Source organism: Heteronotia binoei, chromosome 3 (assembly GCF_032191835.1).
Source record: "Heteronotia binoei isolate CCM8104 ecotype False Entrance Well chromosome 3, APGP_CSIRO_Hbin_v1, whole genome shotgun sequence".
In the NCBI taxonomy this organism is placed as follows: domain Eukaryota; kingdom Metazoa; phylum Chordata; class Lepidosauria; order Squamata; family Gekkonidae; genus Heteronotia; species Heteronotia binoei.
In genome coordinates this window covers 41812324-41834534 of record NC_083225.1, presented here as the reverse complement: position 1 = coordinate 41834534, position 22211 = coordinate 41812324, and the positions used below count along the sequence as shown (strand labels likewise).

Sequence of the window (22211 nt, the reverse complement as noted above, 5' to 3'; positions counted from 1 at the left end):
GGAAACAGTGAAACCTAGTGACAGAACATGGCATTAACCTTTCCAAACTGAAAAGCAAAGTGAAAATCCAGAATAACTGCTGCTACAAACGTTATTTGTTTGGATAAATCAATCCTCTCCAATTGTGTGAAGCAGGTTTAGAAACACTGTACATAAGCCAAACACTCGCATAAAGAGAGGACATTCAAAGAAAAGAGAGAATTCCAAGTTATACTAACAATGATCTTCATCCATGTAGACTTTATTGAAGAGTTTCAGTAACACAAATGTAAGAAAACAGTCTTATGTGAGTCTTTGATCCTAGAAACTCACCTGAAATTGCTGATGAAGATATGAACAATAGAATTATACAGATTTATCAGGAAGTCACAATCAAGTTCACATACACAAGTTGCCCAGACATATGCACACATGTTGAACTTTGTTAATGGGCATAGTGCCCACTAGAAAAGAAGTTTGTGCATCACTTTAGTGTTTGTTTCTAATGTCAGAGATGGGACAGATGTTCTTTAGACCTCACTTCCCAATAAAATAAAAATAAAAACCTCATTCCAGGGTGGAATGTTTTTCCTGTATGCTCACATGGTAATGTCTGAATTGGGTGGCTGTTCTAATGTTCATTTTGAACAGTGAAAATATTTGCTCAGAAATGCATGCAGTACCCAATAATGTAAAGTTATGGTACACAGTGTGTTGTTTTTAGGATGTAATCTTCAGGATGTTGGGGAAGACTGAAGACACATCTCTTAACCATGGAAGTTATTCAGATCAGCTGAGATGTCCAAAATTCCATCTATTGCTAATTTTCCTGTGTTCTGAGTCATGGTTCAGTGCTAAAACAAAACCATGTGACTTATGTGTATTTTTTTTTAGAAGTTTGTTTTCTAGTTTGTTTTCTGTTTTAGGTTTCAGTGATCACTTTTTGATCCTAGAAAGTATTCTTTTAAAAATTAAGCCACAGATCCATTCATCTCTTAAAGGAGGGCCCAGGCTATGGGTTAGATCCAGTGAGTTTTCTACTTGCTGCAATGGCTTTTCCCCTACTTTCCCTCTTCCTTTATAACCCCAGAACTTAGCTTTTGCTAAGGGTCAGGTGACCCTCAAATGATATGCACCCCAGCAAAGCAGGGCGTAGTAAAAAGGGGGAAATCAGGTGAAATTGTCCTCCTCTCTCTTATGTGAAGAAAAAGCTCACTGGATATAACTATGCGTTTCTCAGTACCCTAGTTACAGAACTTTTTTTTTCCTTAAGGAGAAAAGATTCAAAATTGACACAAGGCCAATGTACCATTAGCAATCTTTTAACTATGGTGTAACATTCGCTTGTAAAAATTCATTTCCCCCAGTGGCTAGTATTAACTAAGATTCAGTGTTACATCATCAGCAGTCTAAGCATTAATTTCATATCAGGGTTTGGATCCAGGGTTAGAAGCTAATTTGCAGATCCTGATTAAAGGTATCCATGGTTGGGAATGATGCAGACTTAACATTTCGAAATAGTTCTAACCAGTGAAATAAGGTAATTTGCATAGGCGGAGGGAGGGAGGAGTGTGAGGGAGCCGATAGGTTTATGGAATATTCTCCATCTCCTAATCATGGCTAGGAGATTGCTAGCATTAAGTATGGTGCTGTGGACCTTAATATGTGCCCCTGTGATTTGCAGTATTAAATTTTTCCTATTAGTTTTCCACCCAAAGGATCATATGTTGGGGTGAGGCACAGTGCTCTTTCTATATACTGTCACCTTCATCTTTGCATTTTCATAATGGCCTCAGTGCTGGCTATCTTTCAGTACTATAAATGTAATTATGGGAGGCTTTTGCCCGATCTTGCTGTATAATTTTGAACAAGTGAAAAAAAGTAGCTTCTTTTAGCGTCTGCAGCACCATCTGGCACCCCCATCCTTCTGTTGGTCAGTTTTCCAAATAATTGAGGAATGAGTGGAAATGAATTGGGAGAGATTATTGTTAGAACAAAATATTTTCTTTGGTATGCACGTGCTATCTAGCAAAAAAAAATATATGGATATCTACAAAGGAAAGCCCATATCCTCTGAGAACCCCTGGCATGTACTCTGTGTATAAAGGTACATTACCCCTCCCCCCATGGGAATCTCTTGTAGTGAAGGCCAGGCCACCCAGCATTAGTCATAATGACCCCATTTGTCTTCAAGTGTGGGGCTTGTGTTTTCATCATAGAAACAAATGGCTATTGTTCACTCTGAAGACAGTAAGTAAATAGTACACTTGAGAACACAGTTGTGGGTGTGACATTTGTCCTTGGTGATCCCAGCTTCAGAGACAGAGAACAAGTTCTGTCATCGCCCCCTATTTCCCTGACTATAGCCAGCCAAGGAGTAAAATACACACATGAGGGAGATGCATCCTCTGCCATCTATAAAATACCAACTCATAAAGCCTTTGTCTGCAAACTGTAGACTCCTACAGCCTCGGTTTGCCTTGGAGGTTTTTAACAAAGGAAGAGTGGGTTTAACCCTTCCACAGTCACTTGGTTTTGCTCTTTGAAAGGAGGTTGCTTATTGCACTGTCATTGTTTTAAAGGGGGGGAAAACTAGGTGTAAAGCAGATGCCATTTTTAAAAAATGCTAAATGGAGTAGCCAGTTTTGAATAGCGAAATTGAGTTAAGGTTGAAGTAGGCTTCCCAAACCTCCCGCTCTGGCGGGAGACTTCTGGGTTCGCAGCCTCATCTCCCGCTCTTCAAAACTCTGGAAGCGGGGGTGGGGGGTGGAGGGGGGGAGAACATACCTTTAGGCTTCATGTTGTAGAGCTCCTGAGCCGTTTGCAAAATGTCTGCCCCTTTAAAGCTGGGCAGGAAGCAGAAAGGGCTTTCTTTTGCTTTCGTTTTCACAGGAAGTAGAGTTGTCGGGAGGAAGATCTGGTAAGTGTGTGTGTGTGAGAGGGAGGGGGCGGGGGATTCCCTAGTTTGGAGGCCCTCCCCCCCCTTTAGAAAGCTGGGGGGGAGGGAAATGTCTACTAGGCACTCTATTATTCCCTATGGAGAACGATTCCCATAGGGAATAATAGGAAATTGATCCGTGGGTATTGGGGGCTCTGGGGGGGGCTATTTTTTGAGGTAGAGGCACCAAATTTTTAGTATAGCATCTAGTGCCTCTCCCCAAAATACCCCCCAAGTTTCAAAACGATTGGACCAGAGGGTCCAATTCTATGAGCCCCAAAATATGGTCCCCCTATCCTTAATTATTTCCTATGGAAGAAAGGCATTTTAAAAGGTGTGCTGTCTCTTTAAATGTGATGGCAAGAACTCCCTTGGAGTTCAATTATGCTTGTCACATCCTTGTTCTTGGCTCTACCCCCAATGTCTCCTGGCTCCACCCCCAAAGTCTCCTGGCTCCACCCCCAAAGTCCCCAGATTTTTCTTTAATTGGACTTGGCAACCCTAGGTTGAAGGGTTAATTCTATCTCTCTTCCCCAGCATGGATCTGAGATAAACTGAGACGTGATCGCTTCAGCTGCACATATACTAAAATTGGAACGATAAACTGAGGCAACAGACGCCCACAGTTTGGATTTTAGAATCAAGCAGAGATGTGTGATCTACATCTAGTTAGTTTCTACCCTGTGTCTTCATATTCCTACCTTGGGTTCTGTTTCCTAGTCTCTGCGGAGCATGACAGGGTGTAGGGATAGTTAACAGAATGGTAAAAATAAGCTTGTATAGATAATGACCCCTTTCCATCTATTCTAAAGAATGAATGTTTTTGTTTTCAAAGCATATGACATGATAAAACTCCATTTGTCATTCTTAACATAATTGTGAAAACTGGCTACTGAGTACAAAGTTACAAAGATATAAAATGTTTGGAAATTTTGAAGCCATAAAAGAAACGTTTTTGGAAACAAATTTTATAAATAATTGAAATGTATGCAATGCTTCCTTTTACTTTTAACGATATATATGTAGTGCACTGGATTTGATCCAACCAACTTTTCCACTGGAGAAAAAGTTGAAGGGAATCCCTTTTTAGTACAACTGGGAAACGTGAAGAAAAACACAACCCTGTATGAGAAAGATAATCAAAAAGACTGGAACAAAGAAAAAGAAAGTAAAATGTAATTACACACACAGGGCAAATGTATAAAATATCATATATAATTTAATAATACATTCAGAAGTGCTAAAATGTCATTTAAAAACAACAGTCCTGTGGTTCAGCATATAAATATCTAATCTCTATATAAAGACAAATGTCTGTTTGCATAAATACCAGTTTAAAAGTACATGTTGTCTCCATATGCAAGAACCAATATCAAAGGTGTTTTGGCACCTGGCCTTCCTCAATTCAAAACTAAGCATTCCATTAATTTAACAAAAATGTACATAAAACTGATTATTCACAGAATGGGCCTTACACAAAGATGTTCACCCATACTGAGAGCCAGTGTGGTGTAGTGGTTAAGAGCGGTGGACTCTTATCTGAGAGAACCAGGTTTGAGTCCCCACTCCTCCTCCACATGAAGCCAACTGGGTGACGTTGGGTCAGTCACAGTTCTCTCAGAGCTCTCTCAGCCCAACTTACCTTACAGAGTGTCTGTTGTGGTGTAAGGAAGGGAAGGCAATTGTAAGCTACTCTGAGACTCCTTTGGATAGAGAGCATCAAGGTATTAATCCAACTCTTCTTTTTTCCCTTTTTGGAGAAAATGGCCACACATATTGGGAGCAATGTGTTTCTGATAGGGCTGTTGTTGGCCACTAGTTTCATGTGACATAATACCTGGAAACGGCTTGTTTTGCAATTTAAATGTGTGTTTTTCTATACCCAGATGTTAAGATAAAACTATCATTTGTCCTTGAACCAGTTTTGATCTGTTTGAGTTCATTAGTATCTGAAATCCAAATAAGAGATACATCTCATTCACAATTTTCATTTATTGGCATTTTCCAACATAATTTTTAATGAAGGGAGGATTCATATTAGGGTGTGCATTTGGATATTTCCAAGCTGTGATTGATTATACTTGACATTTGTATTTTCCATTTAATCTTGGAGATATCAAAAATGGCAAAAGGCACTCCTGAAATTTATACCCTCACATTATGCAATTTTAAAAAAAGTTATTTTAGGTTCTTTTAAAACCAGTGGCAGTAGGCCTGGCCTCTGGAGTCTGGATGTCATATCTACCAATACCTGATGTTCCTGAATAAAACAAAAACCAACCAAATGAATTCATGAAATGATATCAATACTACTGAAATGTCAGGATTACATAATCATAACCTTTCTGAAATAATGAATTAAAATGAAAAAAAAATGAAGTGCACACACCTAATTCATATGTGTCACTGGTGAGTCAGATATTGGTATGCTAGAAGTCCTGTAGACTACTGACATACCTTTATTTGAATCACGTATCAGCAAATAAAATTTCTTCCATTATTACATTTTTGTTTTCTCTAGCACGTGTGTGGTGGTGAGAAGGGAGCTATTAACATGGGAAGAGGGCTTGAGTGTACTTAGTGTCTCAGTTTTAAAGTACTTTCATAGGTGTTTATGAGAAAAATAGGCTACCTTAGGACATCACTCTCATATTTCCTGTGGTTGCAAGTTACCACAGATACTTAGAGCAAAGGCAACATCGGGCTCTAACTGCAGTCCCTTCTCCAAGAATATGTCTCTGTGTTTGGTGAATAGGGTATCCAGCCCCCAGGTGGGAGTGAAGGATCCCCTGATTTTGCAGGCCCCCAACAGCCATGACCAGTGGTGGCACAGTGTCCCCAATGTGATGTTGTCATGCAGAAGTGATACCATCATGCTGGGGCATCCCATGGCAACGCTCTGGTATTTTGGGCAAGCTTGGCCCAAAATACCAAAGCATTACCATGTGGCATCCCTGGCATGATGACATCTCTTCTATGTGGTGTCATCAACATCACCCCCACTCTTGGAAAGCTCCCTCCCACTCCTGCCAGAGAGAGTCTGGGACCTGGCAACGCTGTCAGTGAGGGAAGGGAAGCATATGAACCCACACTGGGTGGAGAAAAGTGGATTAAAAATAGCTCTGCAATACATTCAGTTATGCTGCTTAGAAGAGATCTGTCTGAACAATATATTTAATATTTATTTAAAATATTTTTATACTACTCTTCCACCCAGCATAGGCTCCCTCAAGGCAGCAAACCGGCAAGTATGTTGTAGGTTGGGGCCATAAGGCATATATTAGGGGGAAGGGCATACATGTAAGGCATAAATTAGGGGGAAAGATGGATGGCTGTGTTCTTTTGCTGCCTCTTGGTTTATCCAGAGTGCACCTGTACTCCAGATGTATTGGCACAAAATCATGCAAGAAGTGGAAGGTATAGCTTTAAAATGCTGGCTTTTCAGAGCCAGCATGGTGTACTGGTTAAGGACAGTCTCTAATCTGGAGAACTGGGTTTGAATCTGCACTCTTCCACATGAAGCCTGATGAGTGACTTTGGGGCAGTCACAGTTCTCTCAGAGCTCTCTCAGCCCCACTTACCTTACAAGGTGTCTATTGTGGAGAGAGGAAGAGAAAGCGACTGTAAGCCACTTTGAGACTCCTTAGGGTAGAGAAAAGTGGGGTATAAAAACCAGCTCTTCTTCACCTGCGGCAAATGGTCACAGATCCTTGTGAACTACTATCGGATGGAAGGATGTACAATAGTGATCCCTGGGGCAGTTTCTGTAGGCATCATGGTCCCCACCAATGGGTTTCTTGGCACCCAATTGCTTCTTTAAAGCTTCTTCTTCCCCAAATAAATAACTAGTTGCACCTTTCCTCTTTGTAGTACTTCATAAAAGCCCAGCAGGCACCACCTTTGTGTCCGAAGAGGGTACCCATTCAGAAGTAACTCTCTTCATCAATAACTTGCAAACTCGTCATCTTTTATGACTGGCCCCAGCACTCCATGGCAGCCATTTTGTGATAGTACCTGTGCCCTGTTCTCAAAATTCAGAATTGCCCACAGTATCAAGGAGAGTGGGAACCCCTGAGGGCAAGGCATCAATTGATTGATCTGTATAAGCTGATCTCTGAAAAATTGACAGGAGTTGCTTCCAAGAAACTAAGCTTGCAACTTCCTGTCTTGGATACAATAATCATTCACTTAAATGAACAGATTTTAACCTGTTAAAGTTGTAATTCTAAATAATCAAATATAATCGCTTCATCATTTTTTATTTCATTTAACATTAATTGTTAAAGATTGCAAATAACTCTAATTCCATATTGATTTTTTTTTTCTTTTTAGGGGGATACTTCTTACGTGAAGGACCGCTGGTGTGTGTTTGATGGATTCATGGTGTTTTGTCTTTGGGTATCATTAGTTTTACAGGTAACTATATTATATTACAAAGAACACTAAAATATAATTTATACCAACAGCTAAGTCTTGGGTGTTGTTTAATTTTTTTTTAAGGCAGTGCAATTCTGTGAGGAGTTATCAGAATTAATGAGCTTATATCGGTCTGGTTTCCAATAGCTGAGTATTTGGCAACTCTGGACATTATACCTAGAAATCCTCTATACAAACAAATTTTAAATTTCTAAATATGTTTGTTTAAATGATTATTTTATTTTTAGTTGTGACGTTCATATAATGTAAATGACAAGTGAATTCTTACCTGTTTACCTTTGGTGGAATTTTCTGCTCTGTATTGCTTTCTAACTGCTCTAATAAAAAAGTTAAAAAGTTAAAAAAAAAGAATTAATGAGCTTACACTGAAGTAATTTTGTCATTTAAAACATTTTTATGCCGCCTTTCCACCCAACTTAAGTTCCTCAAGACAGCAATCAAAAACATTGAAATGAACCTTAAAAATACATGTTAAAAAAACTTTTCAAAACCCCTAATGAAACACATTAATGGGGGAAGGAGGGTCCATGCTGGAATGCCAGACAAAAGAAAAACAACCATTGGTGGAAGACAGTGATTGAGTAACTATGCATAGGATTGGCCTTGGAAAGCCCTATTGTAGCCAACACAAGTCTTCAGCAGTGTGGCTCTTGTTCCTCAGAGTGTGAGACCAAGATAAAAGATTCCCTAGATCTGGGCAGTGGTCTTCATGGGATGAAGCTAAGCTTTCCTCTCCTCATTTCCACTGCCTCTTTCATTATTCTGCTGTATGGTTGCCAATCTCCAGCTGGGGGTAAGGGATCCCCGGGTTTGGAGGCCCTCCCCCCACTTCAGGGTTATCAGAAAGTGGAGGGGAGGGAAATGTCCACTGGGCACTCCATTGTTCCCTATGAAGACAGATCTCCATGCGGTATTGATCTGTGGATATCTGGAACTCTGGAGGGCCTGTTTTTTAAAGTTGAAGCACCACATTTTCAGCATAGTGTCTGGTGCCTCTCCTCAACACACACACACACCCAAGTTTCAAAAAGATTAGACCAGGGGATCAGTTCAATGAGCCCCCAAAGAAGGTGCCCCTATCCTCCATTATTTCCAATATAAGGGAGATATTTAAAAGGAGGACGGTCTCTTTAAATGTGATGGCCAGAGCTCCCTTCAGAGTTCAATCATGCTTGTCACAACCTTGCTCCTGGCTCCACCCCCAAAGTCTCCCAGTTCCACCCTCAAAGTCCCCAGATATTTCCTGAGTCCAACTTGGCAAATCTCTTCTCTTGCAACTTGGGGGTAACACAGTTGTTTTCATAACTATTAATAGCAAGAAACAGCAAGAGGATGTTTCCTGACAGCAGTAAAATAACTGCCTATAATTCTGAGATATCCAGTTATATTTTGGTCTTCTGTTCCTTTTAAACATTATTTTAAAATATTTTAAAATTAAAATTTTAAAAGCGCTTTTAAACAGAAAGATGCTTTTCCTGATTTTTACAGTAGATGACCAAGAGTGAAAGGAAAAGTATGCTAAATTCTGACATTGCTTCTGCAAGCATTGCAGATGTGTTCCATTTCAGTTGATAGATGTGGCCATAGCCAGGAACCCAGAGGAATCTGTAGGAATATATCTGTCCTCAAGACTTTTTGGGGGGAAGGAGCGCCCAGGAGCAGAGCTCTGCCTGGGCTAGCCACAGCTCCAGCTGGCATGCTGGGGAAGGCATGGGGAAACATCTTTAATGCTTCCCAGTGGCTTCAGCTTTCCCCAGGATGCCCATTGCAGCGGGCACACAGGGGAAGGCATAGGGGAGCTCCTGCTGGGCTTTTTCTAAAAAAGAGAAGAAGCCTTGTCTGTGGCTCAGCTTTAAGATGATGGGTTGGAAATGGACTAAGTGGTGGTTTCCACTGATTCCCTCTTGTCTTTGCAAACTTCCCTCATATCATTCCTCAGAGTCCCCTACTCCCAGAAGATCAGTGGGAGACAGGAATTACATTATTTTCTAAAGGAATTACAGCATTATTTTTTAAAGTATTGTTAAATGTATTGTTTAAACATATAGAGGAAAGGAAAGGTCCCTTGTGCAAGCACCAGTTGTTTCCAACTCTGGGGTGATGTTGCTCTCACGTTTTCACGGCAGACTTTTTACGGGGTGGTTTGTCATTGCCTTCCCCAGTCATCTACACTTTCCCCCCAGCAAGCTGGGTACTCATTTTACCGACCTCAGAAGGATGGAAGGCTGAGTCTATCTCCAGCCAGCTATCTGAAAACACAGCTTCTGCCAGGGATCGAACTCAGGTCATGAGCAGATCATAGGACTGCAGTACTGCAGCTTTAACACTCTATGCCGCAGGGCTCATATGAAACATATAGAAACTATCCTTTAATCGAGTATATTAAAAGATGGCTATTGAAAATACTTCTCTTGTATCCAACAAACTGCCAGTTGGAGGGGCAAAGATTTCCCCTACATTCTTCTCTTTCCTGCTGCTCTTTTCAACCAATGAAGAGATTTCACTGGGATTGCAGGACCTGCATAGATTGGGATTGCAGGACTTGCACTAAGTGGGCCAGGAGGCTGAAGCGAGCAGGAGGAACAGGCTGAAATCACAGGCAGTGGTTGGATACAAGCTGATGATGGTGGTGGAAAGTTCAGTCAAGTCACAGCTGACTTTTGGCAACCCAAAAGGCAAGAGATGTTCAGAGGTAGTTTGCCATTGCCTGCTTCTGCACCGCAGCCCTGGTATTCCTTGGAGGTTTTCCATCTAAGTACTTGCTGGGGTCGGCCTTGCTTAGCTTCTGAGATCTGATGAGATCAGGCTAGTCTGGGCTACCCAGATCAGGATGGAGGCAAGCTATCCTTCTGAAAATTGTTTTGCAGCTCTGATGAGAGCCAGTTTGGTGTAGTGGTTAAGTGTGCGGACTCTTATCTGGGAGAACCGGGTTTGATTCCCCACTCCTCCACTTGCACCTGCTGGCATGGCCTTGGGTCAGCCATAGCTCTGGCAGAGGTTGTCCTTGAAAGGGCAGCTGCTGTGAGAGCCCTCTCCAGCCCCACCCACCTCACAGGGTGTCTGTTGTGGGGGAGGAAGGTAAAGGAGATTGTGAGCCGCTCTGAGACTCTTCGGAGTGGAGGGCGGGATATAAATCCAATATCTTCTTCTTCTTCTGATCCAATATACGGGGTTTTTTTTTTTAAAAAAAATCATAATCTTATGAGAAGGAAAATCAGGTGGAAAACGGCATTACTTCCCACCCCCCCAATAGGTGTTTGAAATTGCGGAGATCGTGGATCAGATGTCTCCATGGGGCATGCTGAGGATACCAAGGCCTCTTATTATGATTCGAGCATTCCGGATCTATTTCCGTTTTGAGCTGCCAAGAACCCGGATAACCAACATTTTAAAGTAAGTAGTTCATTTCTATTTTGTTCTGATATGTTGTTTTGCTAAGTCTAAGCATGAGTGTAGATCAAGATGGGTGGCTGCGTTAGTCTGTATGAGTAAGTAAGCATGAGTATGTGACAGCATATCAATGCGGGAGAAGTACCATTTATTGCTGTGGTTATCCTAATCATAAACCAAATTCTAATCATATAATCATGCATTAATTAATTAATGGCAACAAAGGGTGCTACCAGGTCCTATTTAAAGGTCCTTATTTTTAGCTACTTTTGCACACTGGCTTTCTTTGCTTTTGAGTGACTAGGATTTCCTTGTACATGGGATTTCTCTTAGTGGCACATGTCCAACTGCCTAGCTTCTCTGCTGGAATGTTTGTTTGTAGAACAGAGGGAAGAGATTTCTGCTGATTCACCCCTGTAGACCACTTCCCCACCACCACCATTTTGCCTCCATGATGTTCTTAGGATCTGCTGACCCACAAGAACAAAATTTCAGGGACTCAATGAATCTTATTGTTTAACCATGAGTTTCTAGGGATTCCTAGAAACTTTTGTTGCTACCTGGATCCTTTGCCACTTCCAGTATTCCTCTGGTAAATACATGAAGCTACATTTTCTTTTTTAAAAACTTCTGTGGCAGTGGGTGTCCCCCAACCCTCCCACTGATTGTCAGGTTTTTGCTGGCAACACTACTTCATGGGTGGATTCTTCCCTGCAGCCTTTTTCTTGATCTCAGACATCTACCTGCCTCCTCTCCTTTGGAATCTCCTATTCATAGATCTAACAAATCAGATTGTAAGTCTTGAATTGTTTTGTACAGTGCCTAGTATTTTAGAAATAATAAATAGTAATATATGATTTCTCTAAATAATTTCTCATTAAATGGGGATTTAATGTATATTATTTTTAATTTGATTTATTTTATTTTATTTTGGCTAGGCGTTCAGGTGAACAGATTTGGAGTGTTTCGATATTCCTGCTGTTCTTTCTTCTGCTGTACGGAATTCTGGGGGTCCAGATGTTTGGGCCTTTCACATTTCATTGTGTCACAAATGATACAGAGACAGGGTAAGTCTAAAAATCAGGATTTCTCTAACTTTATTTCCACTGTTTTTCCACTGTTTGCTAAAGCAAATCTAGTTATCGGGCTGAAGAAGTCTTTCAAGCAAAAAAAAAAAATGAGTCTGCTGCTGAATTCCACTAAAAGCAGAATTTGGCTTGAAATTCAAGGTTCTTGTGAATTAGAGTCCTGAAACACCCGATTGATTCATGAAATTTTCAATTTTCCAGCAAACCTGCCCTCTATGCACCACCTGTAAAAAGGCAATTGCAGTTCACCTGTGTATGAAATGCATTTTCTTGTGAACATCAGGGGTCTTCCTTCAGGCTGTGGCCTTTATGCCACAGAGTAAGTCCTTCCTGACTCAGCATGTTAGGGGCACCTAATGTACAAATCTTATCACCCTTCCTGTTTTTCCCCCCAGCCTGGGTAGCAAATCTGAGTGGCTGGGATTTCATAAGAACATAAGAGAAGCCATGTTGGATCAGGCCAATGGCCCTTCCAGTCCAACACTCTGTGTCAAACAGTGGCCAAAAAACCCAAGTGCCATGAGGAGGTCCACCAGTGGGGCCAGGACACTAGAAGCCCTCCCACTGTACCCCCCACCAAGCACCAAGAATACAGAGCATCCCATCCCCAGACAGAGATTTCCAACAAAACGCTGTGGTGAATAGCCACTGATGGACCTCTGCTCCATGTGCTGATGCAATCCCCTCTTGAAGCTGTCTATGCTTGTAGCCATCGCCACCTCCTGTGGCAGTGAATTCCATGCATTAATCACCCTTTGGGTGAAGAAGTACTTCCTTTTATCCATTCTAACCCGATTCAATTTCATTGAATGTCCACGAGTTTTCGTATTGTGAGAAAGGGAGAAAAGTACTTCTTTCTCTACCTTCTCTATCCCATGCATAATCTTGTAAACCTCTATCATGTCATCCCTCAGTTGACGTTTCTCCAAGCTAAAGAGCTCCAAGCGTTTTAACTTTTCGTCATAGGGTATCCGATTCATAGGGTATCCGATGCTTGGGATGGGTTTTGCAAATCTTTTACAAGAAGTTGCTTTTTCCTCTGCTTAAGAAAAATCAGAAGCTTGTTGTGCAAACTGAAATAATCTGTCTTGATTATTTTCTTATCCCCAGTCTCTAGAATGGAATGCCAAGAGCAGTAGCTCTGAATCAGTGGCTCCCAACCTTTTTGGCATCAGGGACTGGTTTTGTGGGAAACAATTTTTCCACGGACTGGGGGGAGGGGTTTGCTGGGGTAAGTCCTGCGGGCTCTTGCTGCCTTTAGTCAATTATGTGGCTATGCACGTATCGCTAAGATTTTTTTTTAAATGGCACTGAACAAGGATTGACAGGAACAGAAATTGTGATGGCTTGATGATGCTGCACTGATCAGATAGGGAAAATTCATTCATGGCCCATCAACAAGTGTTTAGAATCAGACTTTCTGCGCTGTCAAATAAGTACAGAACTGAGTGGGGCAGGACAGTTTGCCCACAACTCAGACCATTCTCAGATGCTGCTGTCTGAGCATGCACTTTAAATCCAACAGGCATCCATGGCTGTGTTGGATATAAATGCATGTCTGACCATGGCCTGGGAGTACAATAAAATCTCTTTCATATATTTTGGAATATACATTGCAAAACCATATGATGGAGAACCCTGGCTGTGGGGTCACACCATATACTTAGAAGCAAATTCCAGACAGGTTCAGTCCGCAGACTAGTGTTCCTCAGTGTAACCCAGTGGCACCTGCTGGTACATCTCCTAGTGCCCACCATACTTTTCAGGAAGGGGGTGGGCCAATTAAAGGTAGGGATTATGACTGGCTGCCTTTATTCAAATGAAGAAATTTCCATACCTGTAATAGCTGTCATGGGCCAACAATGAACTGGGTCAACAACAAATAACATCTGGTTTAGAATGGTAGTGTGAAAATCTTCACTGCATCACTGAGATCAGCATGATTGAATTAACTATTTAGCTGCTAACAAGATTGCTTTTGGGGGAAACTAATTGGTTCATGTGTGTGTGTGGGTTGCATTCTTGAGAGAAAGCTAAACCCCTGTTATTCCCGGAAAGTTTCATACTCATTATCGTGTTGTTATAATTGCTTCTGAGGTGGCTATTTTTTTCACACTATCTCATATTAGATAGTCTCTCTCTGCACAACTAGTTCATCACCATGCACAGTTTGCTTCCTGCCTCCTCTCCCCCTGTCCATATCTCTTCCTGTAAAGAATAATACATAATGGTATAGGAAGATAATTTTATATTTTCTGATTCTGAATGTTACAAATGAAATTAAATACATCTAGTGTTCTGGAGTGACTTGAGCATGCAGTTTGAACATTGAAAGCCCTGCATCAAGTCCCCATTGTATCATAAACTGGGTTACAGAATGACTAGTGATGCCTCACAAAACGTGGCTTCCTGTATCACTGTTTCGTTACTGCCCTGCTGTCTCTTGGACCTGAGATTATAATCAGAAAGTTTTGTGACTGTGATCTTCCTCCTGTTGGTGAGGAGGCCACATGGCAACTCCACAGCATGGTTGGCGTGGCTGGAGCTAAAGATAGCTGCGCCAGAAGCAGTGAGAAGGTGGGGTGACCATCTCCTGCTCACCTGTGTGGTGGCTGAGAAATGAGGCCTCAGAAGGAGCTGTGTGGTGGATGGAGAAGGCTGCCCCTGGTATTCCAAAAAGAAACCTAGAGAATGCTCCAACATGAGAGCCTCACAGAGGCAGTCAACTGACAATTGTCAGCTCTTGCCTGCTATATAGGGGTGTGCACAAAAACATTGATTTTTTTTCGGGTTTGGGTATACCAAACCAGAAACAATACCAGTATATACTTATAATCCCAGTATGATATTGGGATTTGGGAAATAATTGGTATTGGCACACCTCAGTGACAGAAGGAAAGACATTTAAAGAGATCAAGGGGGAAAGCATTTAAACTTTAAATACCTTCCGTTCTCTCTCTAAGTCATGTTGTGGTGGCCCACACCTCAGTGAGGGAAGGGAAGGCAAGCACGCAGCTTGGCTTTGGAAAAAAAAGCCATTTAAAGCGGACTTTCCCTTTTAAGTGGCTTTTGCAAAGCCAAGCTGCACGAGAGGCACCCAAGCACGGTGCAACTCGTGCCACTTTGGCTGAGCCCAAATGAAATCTGAATAATATAAACTTTTTATTTGGACTCAGCTAGATTGGTAGCCAAATCAGATTATAAAATTTGATTTGGCTGAATAAATACCCCCAAAATACTGAGTGAACACCCCTACTCCTATAGTTCTGTATTACATGGCAGTCTGTTTTCAGGTACATATCCACAGTATTATAGGAGGTATTAACTATATTTGCAAAGCAGTAGAGGCTCCTCTCTCATAATAATTCCAGCCATGTAATTCTGTTGCAGGAAAAGTACACTGAAGCCTTGCAGCACCTTAAAGACAAATAAAAGTTTATACTGGAATTTTCTCATCCAGATCTCCATTTGTGTATGCAAATATTTGCCTTTTAGAAAATAAAATTTTAGTACTTATCTAGGAGTATTTTTTTTTAATCTTTGAGGTGCCATAAGACTTCAGTTTATCTGTACCTTAATAGAAGAGGGAATTTTAGCATGTACAGCTATTTCCTTCTCTTTAATAAGGATCTGCATTTTCGCAAAACAACTTGGTAAAAATAAAAGAACCCTGTCTTTTGCTTTGAGTGTCCTTGGGTGAGTCACTGTCTTTCCCAACTTAACTTTCCTCATGGGGCTGTTGTCAGACTCAAAGACTACTCCTCTGAGGCCCAAGCTGTGTGTAATATTTGACACATGACTGCCTAAAGGACTCACAGTCAGATGAGTCAGATGAATTGTCCATGAGAGTTCAGTTCTCAAGTGCATGGGGCTCTGATTTGCATTGAGACTGCAGCTTCTGAGGAGAAAAGGTTCCTGCCTTCCCCGCCTCATGCTGTTTTCCTGACTCAAAATGGGCCCAAGGGATGATATTTACCCCATTGATAGCTGCATGTCTCTTGATCAGCTACACAGGCAGCTGCCAACCTGGTAAATATTTCCCTGTTTCATTTCAATAACTTAGTTTGAGATTGAGGAGGCAGGAACCGCCTTCTCATGTTTTGTGATACTGATCTGAATCATACTTGAGAACTGATTTCTCTTGGGGAACTCACAGCTGACATCTAACTAAGTCCCTGTGATGACTGCATGCCTAACGTAATGTGTAAGATCTAGTTAATTCATTCTGTGGTATTCCCTGTTACTGGACAATGGGTGTGAAAGCTGGATTATGAAGAAAGCTGACAAGAAGAAAGTTGATTCATATAAATGTGGTGTTGGAGGAGAGTTTTATGGATATAGCGGACTGCCAAAAAGACAAATAAGTGGGTTGTAAACCAAATCAAGCCTGAACTTTCCCTACAAGTGAAAAAAGACTAAAATGAGACTATCAGTCACATTATAGGAATAAAAGAGTCACGGGGAAAGGCAGTCCAGATTTTCATGTCAGGAAAATCTGAAGGCAGCAGGAAGAAAGGAAGCCACAACATGAGATGGATGGACTCAATCAAGGAAGCTCAATCAAGGAAGCCAGTTTGCAAGACCTGGGCAAGGCTGTTACCAATAGGACATTTTGGAGAATGTTCATTCATGGAGTTGCCATAAGTTGAAAGCGACTTGGCAGCACTTAACATGCACACCCAATTTGGCTTATAGGCACCTCCTCGACTGATAAGCAAGTAATAAATGTGTCTGTAAAGTTCAAAACATGGACAATGGCTTTTGAAAGTAATTTATATGTTAAGACCCTACTCCCTCTTGTTTTAATATTTCTCTTACCTGCATATTAAAGCGATGTGTTTTTTTGTTCTCTTTCACTGTATTGCCCTATATTAAATCTCGATTTGCTGGAGATAGGCTCTTATGATCATTCCAAAGCTTTTCACTTTTCTCTATTCCCTTGAGCCACTGTTCCCTTCAGAGCATGTGTGAATTTGATAGAACAGTGTTCTTGTTGACCCCACAATGAAAATGGAAAGTTTGGTTCTCAAAGCAGATTCCTTTAGGAACTAGATCAGACCATTCCACACTTGGGGACTGGCCTGCTAACCATTATTTCTCATTTTTGATCTGTCAGCTCATCTTAATGTGGGGAAATGATGTGACTATTGAAGAAAATGAAGATCAAAATAACACAGGTGATACTAGAAAGGCAAAATCCAGCGTTTTATTAGCTTTATAGTTATGCTGCAATTGACTACATTAACCAGATTCAGCACTAAAATATAAGAGTTGTTCAGAACTCTAGAAAGTTCAGCAATGCCAGCTTATGTTGAATTACTCCAGTCTTAGCCCATTGAGTTATTAGAGTGACTCTGCCTAGGTTGTACTGTGGATCCTCAAAAGAATCAGTGATCAATTAAAGAGCCATAAAGAGGAGTCTGGGAACAGGCATGATCTTTATTGGGATACCGTGTGTGTATGTGTATTAAGTGTTGTCAAATCACTTCTGACTTATGGCAACCCTCTGAATTAATGACCTCCAAGACATCCTGTTGCTAAGAGCTTTGCTCTGGTGCTTGAGATATCTCGCTCCTCCTTTACAAGGGAGGAAAGATATATCCCCAGTGCAATCCCAGGTGTTCAGCTCCAAAATAATACCCCAGTTACTTTATGGTGTTCCTATCTGGATTTCAGTGATTTCAGAATCTTTCAATAATCTATTACGTATGTTAGTTCATACAATGGGTTGTTGCATCTCAGATATATCCCTCAGAGCTCCGGCAAAAGTTGTTGGAAGCCAGAAGGTGGCTCAGTGCTTTTAAGATAAGGCTAAGGAACATTTTTGCTTTGGAAGCTAAAGATCTGCTATTCTTTCTTAAACAAGATGCTTACCATTCTCAATGGATGATATCAATGCATGCTAGATTAAGGCACCTAGAGTTCATAACTGAAGATGCATTCTTGTGGTAAGGCAAAGGCCCTTTCACTTTGTCCTGCATCACCTTACAGAGCTGAATTATAGCAGCATGGTGATTCTCTCTTGCAGAGTCTCTTGATCAGCTTTTTGGTATTTTACTGCCTTGGACTCTGCCGTTATACATGAGACACCTAACAGTCCCCCACCATGTTGGGGCATTTCATTTAGCCTGTCTTAATGCCCCCCCTCCAAAGTATTACAGGGCAGATTCCATCATATTTCATATTGAGATACCTTGTGGTCAGGTACAATCAACACTGTCTCAAAAATATTGGGATTTTTTTTTACTTTTTAAAGAAATTGCTAGTGTAGATGACTGGGGAAGGCAATGACAAACCACCCCATAAAACCACCCCGTGAAAACGTCGTGATGCGACGTCACCCCAGAGTCGGAAACGACTGGTGCTTGCACAGGGGACTACCTTTTTAAGATGTTACTGCTTTTAATATGTTCCTCATCTGATAAACTTCAAGTGGATAATGTACCCTACTTGTTGCTAGTCAGTGACCCAAATGCAACGTACTTGGTCACTAAATTTCTGTCCAGCATATTTTCCTTTAGCATATAGTATATTTTAGTATTTAGTATATTTTCCTTTATTATTTTTAGTCATTGTTCAAGATCATTTGATCATATGAGCTCTGAAAAGTAAAGTAGAACAAACCAGCACTGTTCATTGAATATTCACATTCTGTTGTTTATTTAGAAAATGTATAGAAGGTAAATTATTGAGGAGTCTTCATAGAATTTATAGATGAGGTTTTGTTCATAATTGCTCCATAATTGCTAAGGCAACATGGAGGTCTTCCACTCAGAAACTTGTTGGAGTGTTGTTCCTTAGGTATATATCTCTTGGAGGAAAAAAGAAAGAAACTGGTATGGGCGTAGGGTTGCCAATTCCCAGTAGGGAGCCAAGAAATAAAGCAAACAAGCTTCCGTTATTACCAGCCTCTACAATCAAAAACCATAACAATATTATCAAAAATTAATATATTGTAAATCACACTAAAGCGCAAGTTAATGCAATCCCCTTATACAAAATAGAACATCACAAAAAAAATCATCAGAAGATGTCCAACTTTAGTGCACATCAATGCAGGGAAGGCATGCTCAATGCAAATCCGATGACGCACTGAAGAAGGTTGATGCCACCAAGAGTCCAGTTTTAATTCATAAGGCAGCCAGCAGTTCATTCATTGCAACAAGGATATACAATTGCCTTGTTTCGCTACTGCTTCTTCAAGCATCCAGAATACATGTCAGATATCAGGGTATAAATGCCAAGAAAGAAGTCAAATGTCTCCAAGCAAATCAATGCAGTAGGGGGCAGAAGATCCCCCAGTTTGGAGGCCCTCCCCCTGCTTTAGGGTCATCAGAAAGCGGGGGGGGGAGGAAATGTCTGCTGGGCACTCCATTGTACCCCATGGAGACTGGTTCCTTATGGTATAATGGAGAATTGATCTGTGAATATTCAGGGCTCTGAAGGGGCTGGTTTTTTAGGTAAAGGCACCACATTTTCAGCATAGCATCTGGTGCCTCTCCTCAAAACAAGCTCTAAGTTTAAAAAAGATTGGACCAGAGGATCCAATTATAGGAGCCCCAAAAGAAGGTGCCCCTATCCATCATTATTTACAAATGTGATGGCCAGAACTTCCTTTGGAGTTCAGTCATGCTTTTTACACCCTTGGCTCCACCCCCAAAGTCCCCAGATATTTCTTGAGTTGGACCAGGCAACCCTAGGGCAGTGCTGTTTTGAAGAGCATTTTAACATGATTTTCAGCCGCTTTCGCAATTTAAGACTTCTACAGTCTCTTGTTGGTGAGTGGCCACAAAGTAAAAGTCAAAATTATGTCCGAATGTTCTTCTTTAAGTGTCACTCCATGTAGTCACATAATCTATCTGCCTTCCTGGCTATTGACTTTCGTGCCTCATATTTATGCTCCTGTAACATCATGAAGGAACTGAAAGAGGAATGAATTAAGGTTCGAGATACCAAAAACATTAGGATAGGGACAGGGAAGGCATGCTCATGGTCTAGAAATCTGTTTGTTTTAACACCGATTCTTTGTGTGCATGTGAGTGCAAGAAAGCGACTACTCTGCCTTCTAACCCATTATGAATATCACACTGGCACATATTATTATGCAGCTTAGTTAAGGAGTTATTTTTAGCTCTTTAAATATGTCCTGCGCAGGTAGAGGTATTGCATGCAGATGAAGTTTTAAGCTGATAATTTTTCTATTTTAATTTTTTTCCCCTTCAGTGCCTCACTAATCAATACTGATAGATTCATTATGGGTCCCCCCCCACCCCTTGTTATAGTAATATTGGCTTCAGTCCAGCCCCTTGTGCAGAAGCTCCATTTGAATCAATGGGACTTGTCTGTGTGTGACTGATGTCAGGATTACACCTTCAGTAATAGCACTGTTTCCTCTAGCTCCCCATATTTTAAACAGAGAATGTAATAAGACCTCCAAAATGACTCATTGGAAAAGTCCTTCTCCCCCTCCCTCTCTCCCCCTCCCTCTTTCTCTGTCAAAGAATGTGATGTGAACAGAAAATAGGTCAGCTCAAAGCTATCTCTGGGAATGTCCTTGTAAGATTTTGTTCACATTACATTTCTCCCTGGCAAATTCTTAGCTGTTAGTGGCTCTTGTTTTAACTTCCTGATGAATGCTGGGAAAGATTATTCTCCCCTCCCCCCGCATGGCCCAAGTTGCCTTCTCTAGTAGAAGTTACGTACATGTAATTTTAATGCCAAGCTGTAATCCCAATGCCTTAACCATTGTCTATACTGAATTGGTCTAACTGCTTCTATTTTTTTTTTTATTTCAACAGGAATATAACCTGGAATAATTTAGCAATCCCTGACACTCACTGTTCAAAGTTAGAAGAAGGTTACCAGTGCCCACCCGGATTTAAATGTGTGGATCTTGAAGAACTGGGCTTGAGCAGGCAAGAGCTTGGCTACAGTGGCTTTAACGAGATAGGTCTGTCTATCCGATTTAACATCAGTTTTCAAATCCTTATAAAATATGTAAAAGAGACCCTTCAGTGGTAGTTCATAAATGTACAGCAAAGAAGCTTGAATGTGGGTGACTATGCTTCTCTGTGACAGGTTTTTCCCCCACTCTCAGTGATTAAATTGCAGATTGCTTATTGTCTATGCAATCAGTCTGAGCCATTGATTTCCTGATATCTTGAGGACCAAACCGCGTGTCATTCTCAGTTGCAAGTAGTGTTTCTCTTTTTCCAGAATGTGGCTGCAGAAACTGCAGTCTGCCATGAGATCTTCCCCTTCCTTGGTGTTCCCCCCCCCCTTTCTGAAAATCATAGTTGCATGGCTACTTTTCCTGCACAGAGAAAAGAAATATCTTTTTTGGCAGTGGATACCCCTAGAAGGGAAAGGGAGGGACCAGTTTAATTTTCAAGCAAGGCAAGTGGTTGCTTGGAATGGCAAACTGGTTGGGCAGGATGGTAGGAAGTACATGCCTCATACCATCTGCTGCCTGACTTGGGGGTAAAATGGCTGCTTCTGTAGGAGACCATTTGGAATGGCAGAAGTTTCTTGAGCTGTCCCTGGGACAGAGTTGTACTGCCTCAACTCAACACATCACCTGTTCATAGTCTGGCAACCCAAGTGGTAACCTGGAGAGTCATGCACCAGCATGGTGCAGAAGCTGATCTAGCTCCCTGCCTGCAGCAGAGCAGGAGGAAGTAACGAGTGTGGCTTGTGCCTGTCATTGCTTCCCAGAGCCATGCTGCAGCACCCTGGGCCCCAGCCAGGGGAGGAAGAGGGGGAGAAGACTACAGATTTATACCCCACGCTTCTCTCTGAATCAGAGACTCAGAGCGGTTTACAATCTCCTACATCTTCTCCCTCTACAACAGACACCCTGTGAGGTAGGTGGGGCTGAGAGGGCTCTCACAGCACCTGCCCTTTAAAGGACAACTCCTGTAAGAGCTATGGCTGACCCAAGGCCATTCCAGCAGCTGCAAGTGGAGGAGTAGGGAATCGAATCTGGTTCTGGTTCTTCCAGATAAGAGTCCACACATTTAACCACTATACCAAACTGGAGGAGGAGTTCCAAGAACCCACCAGGGGTACCTAGGAAAAATATGGGAGCTGCCCTATTAGTTATTTTATTTGTTTGCAAAATTTATGCCTGTCCTTTCCCCACTCCCTTATATAGGTTGCCAAGGTGGCTAAGAGGTTGAAAACATAAATAATGAAAACCAAACAAAAGCACACCACTAAAACCAAAGCTAAAATACTCATACAAAACATTAAAAAGCAATTAAAACATGGAACAGGAAGGAGGGATCACTGAGGGAACACCAGGCAAAAAAGATCTTTACCTGCTGGTGGAAGACAGCAAGAGAAGGGGACGGACAAGTCTCCTTGGGGAGACAGTTTAG

The 22211-nt window shown here is 41.5% G+C and overlaps 1 protein-coding gene across 2 annotated transcripts in view; it reads left to right on the top strand.

The window, feature by feature from the left end:
* Positions 1–22211, top strand: part of NALCN (sodium leak channel, non-selective) — a 290882-nt gene that overhangs the window by 48033 nt on the left and 220638 nt on the right. For both annotated transcript variants that reach the window (XM_060233672.1, XM_060233671.1), the window contains 4 exons: positions 7250–7333; positions 10608–10747; positions 11683–11811; positions 20631–20782. In XM_060233672.1, the coding sequence (XP_060089655.1) occupies positions 7250–7333; positions 10608–10747; positions 11683–11811; positions 20631–20782 (505 nt within the window). The remainder of the gene's footprint in view (positions 1–7249; positions 7334–10607; positions 10748–11682; positions 11812–20630; positions 20783–22211) is intronic.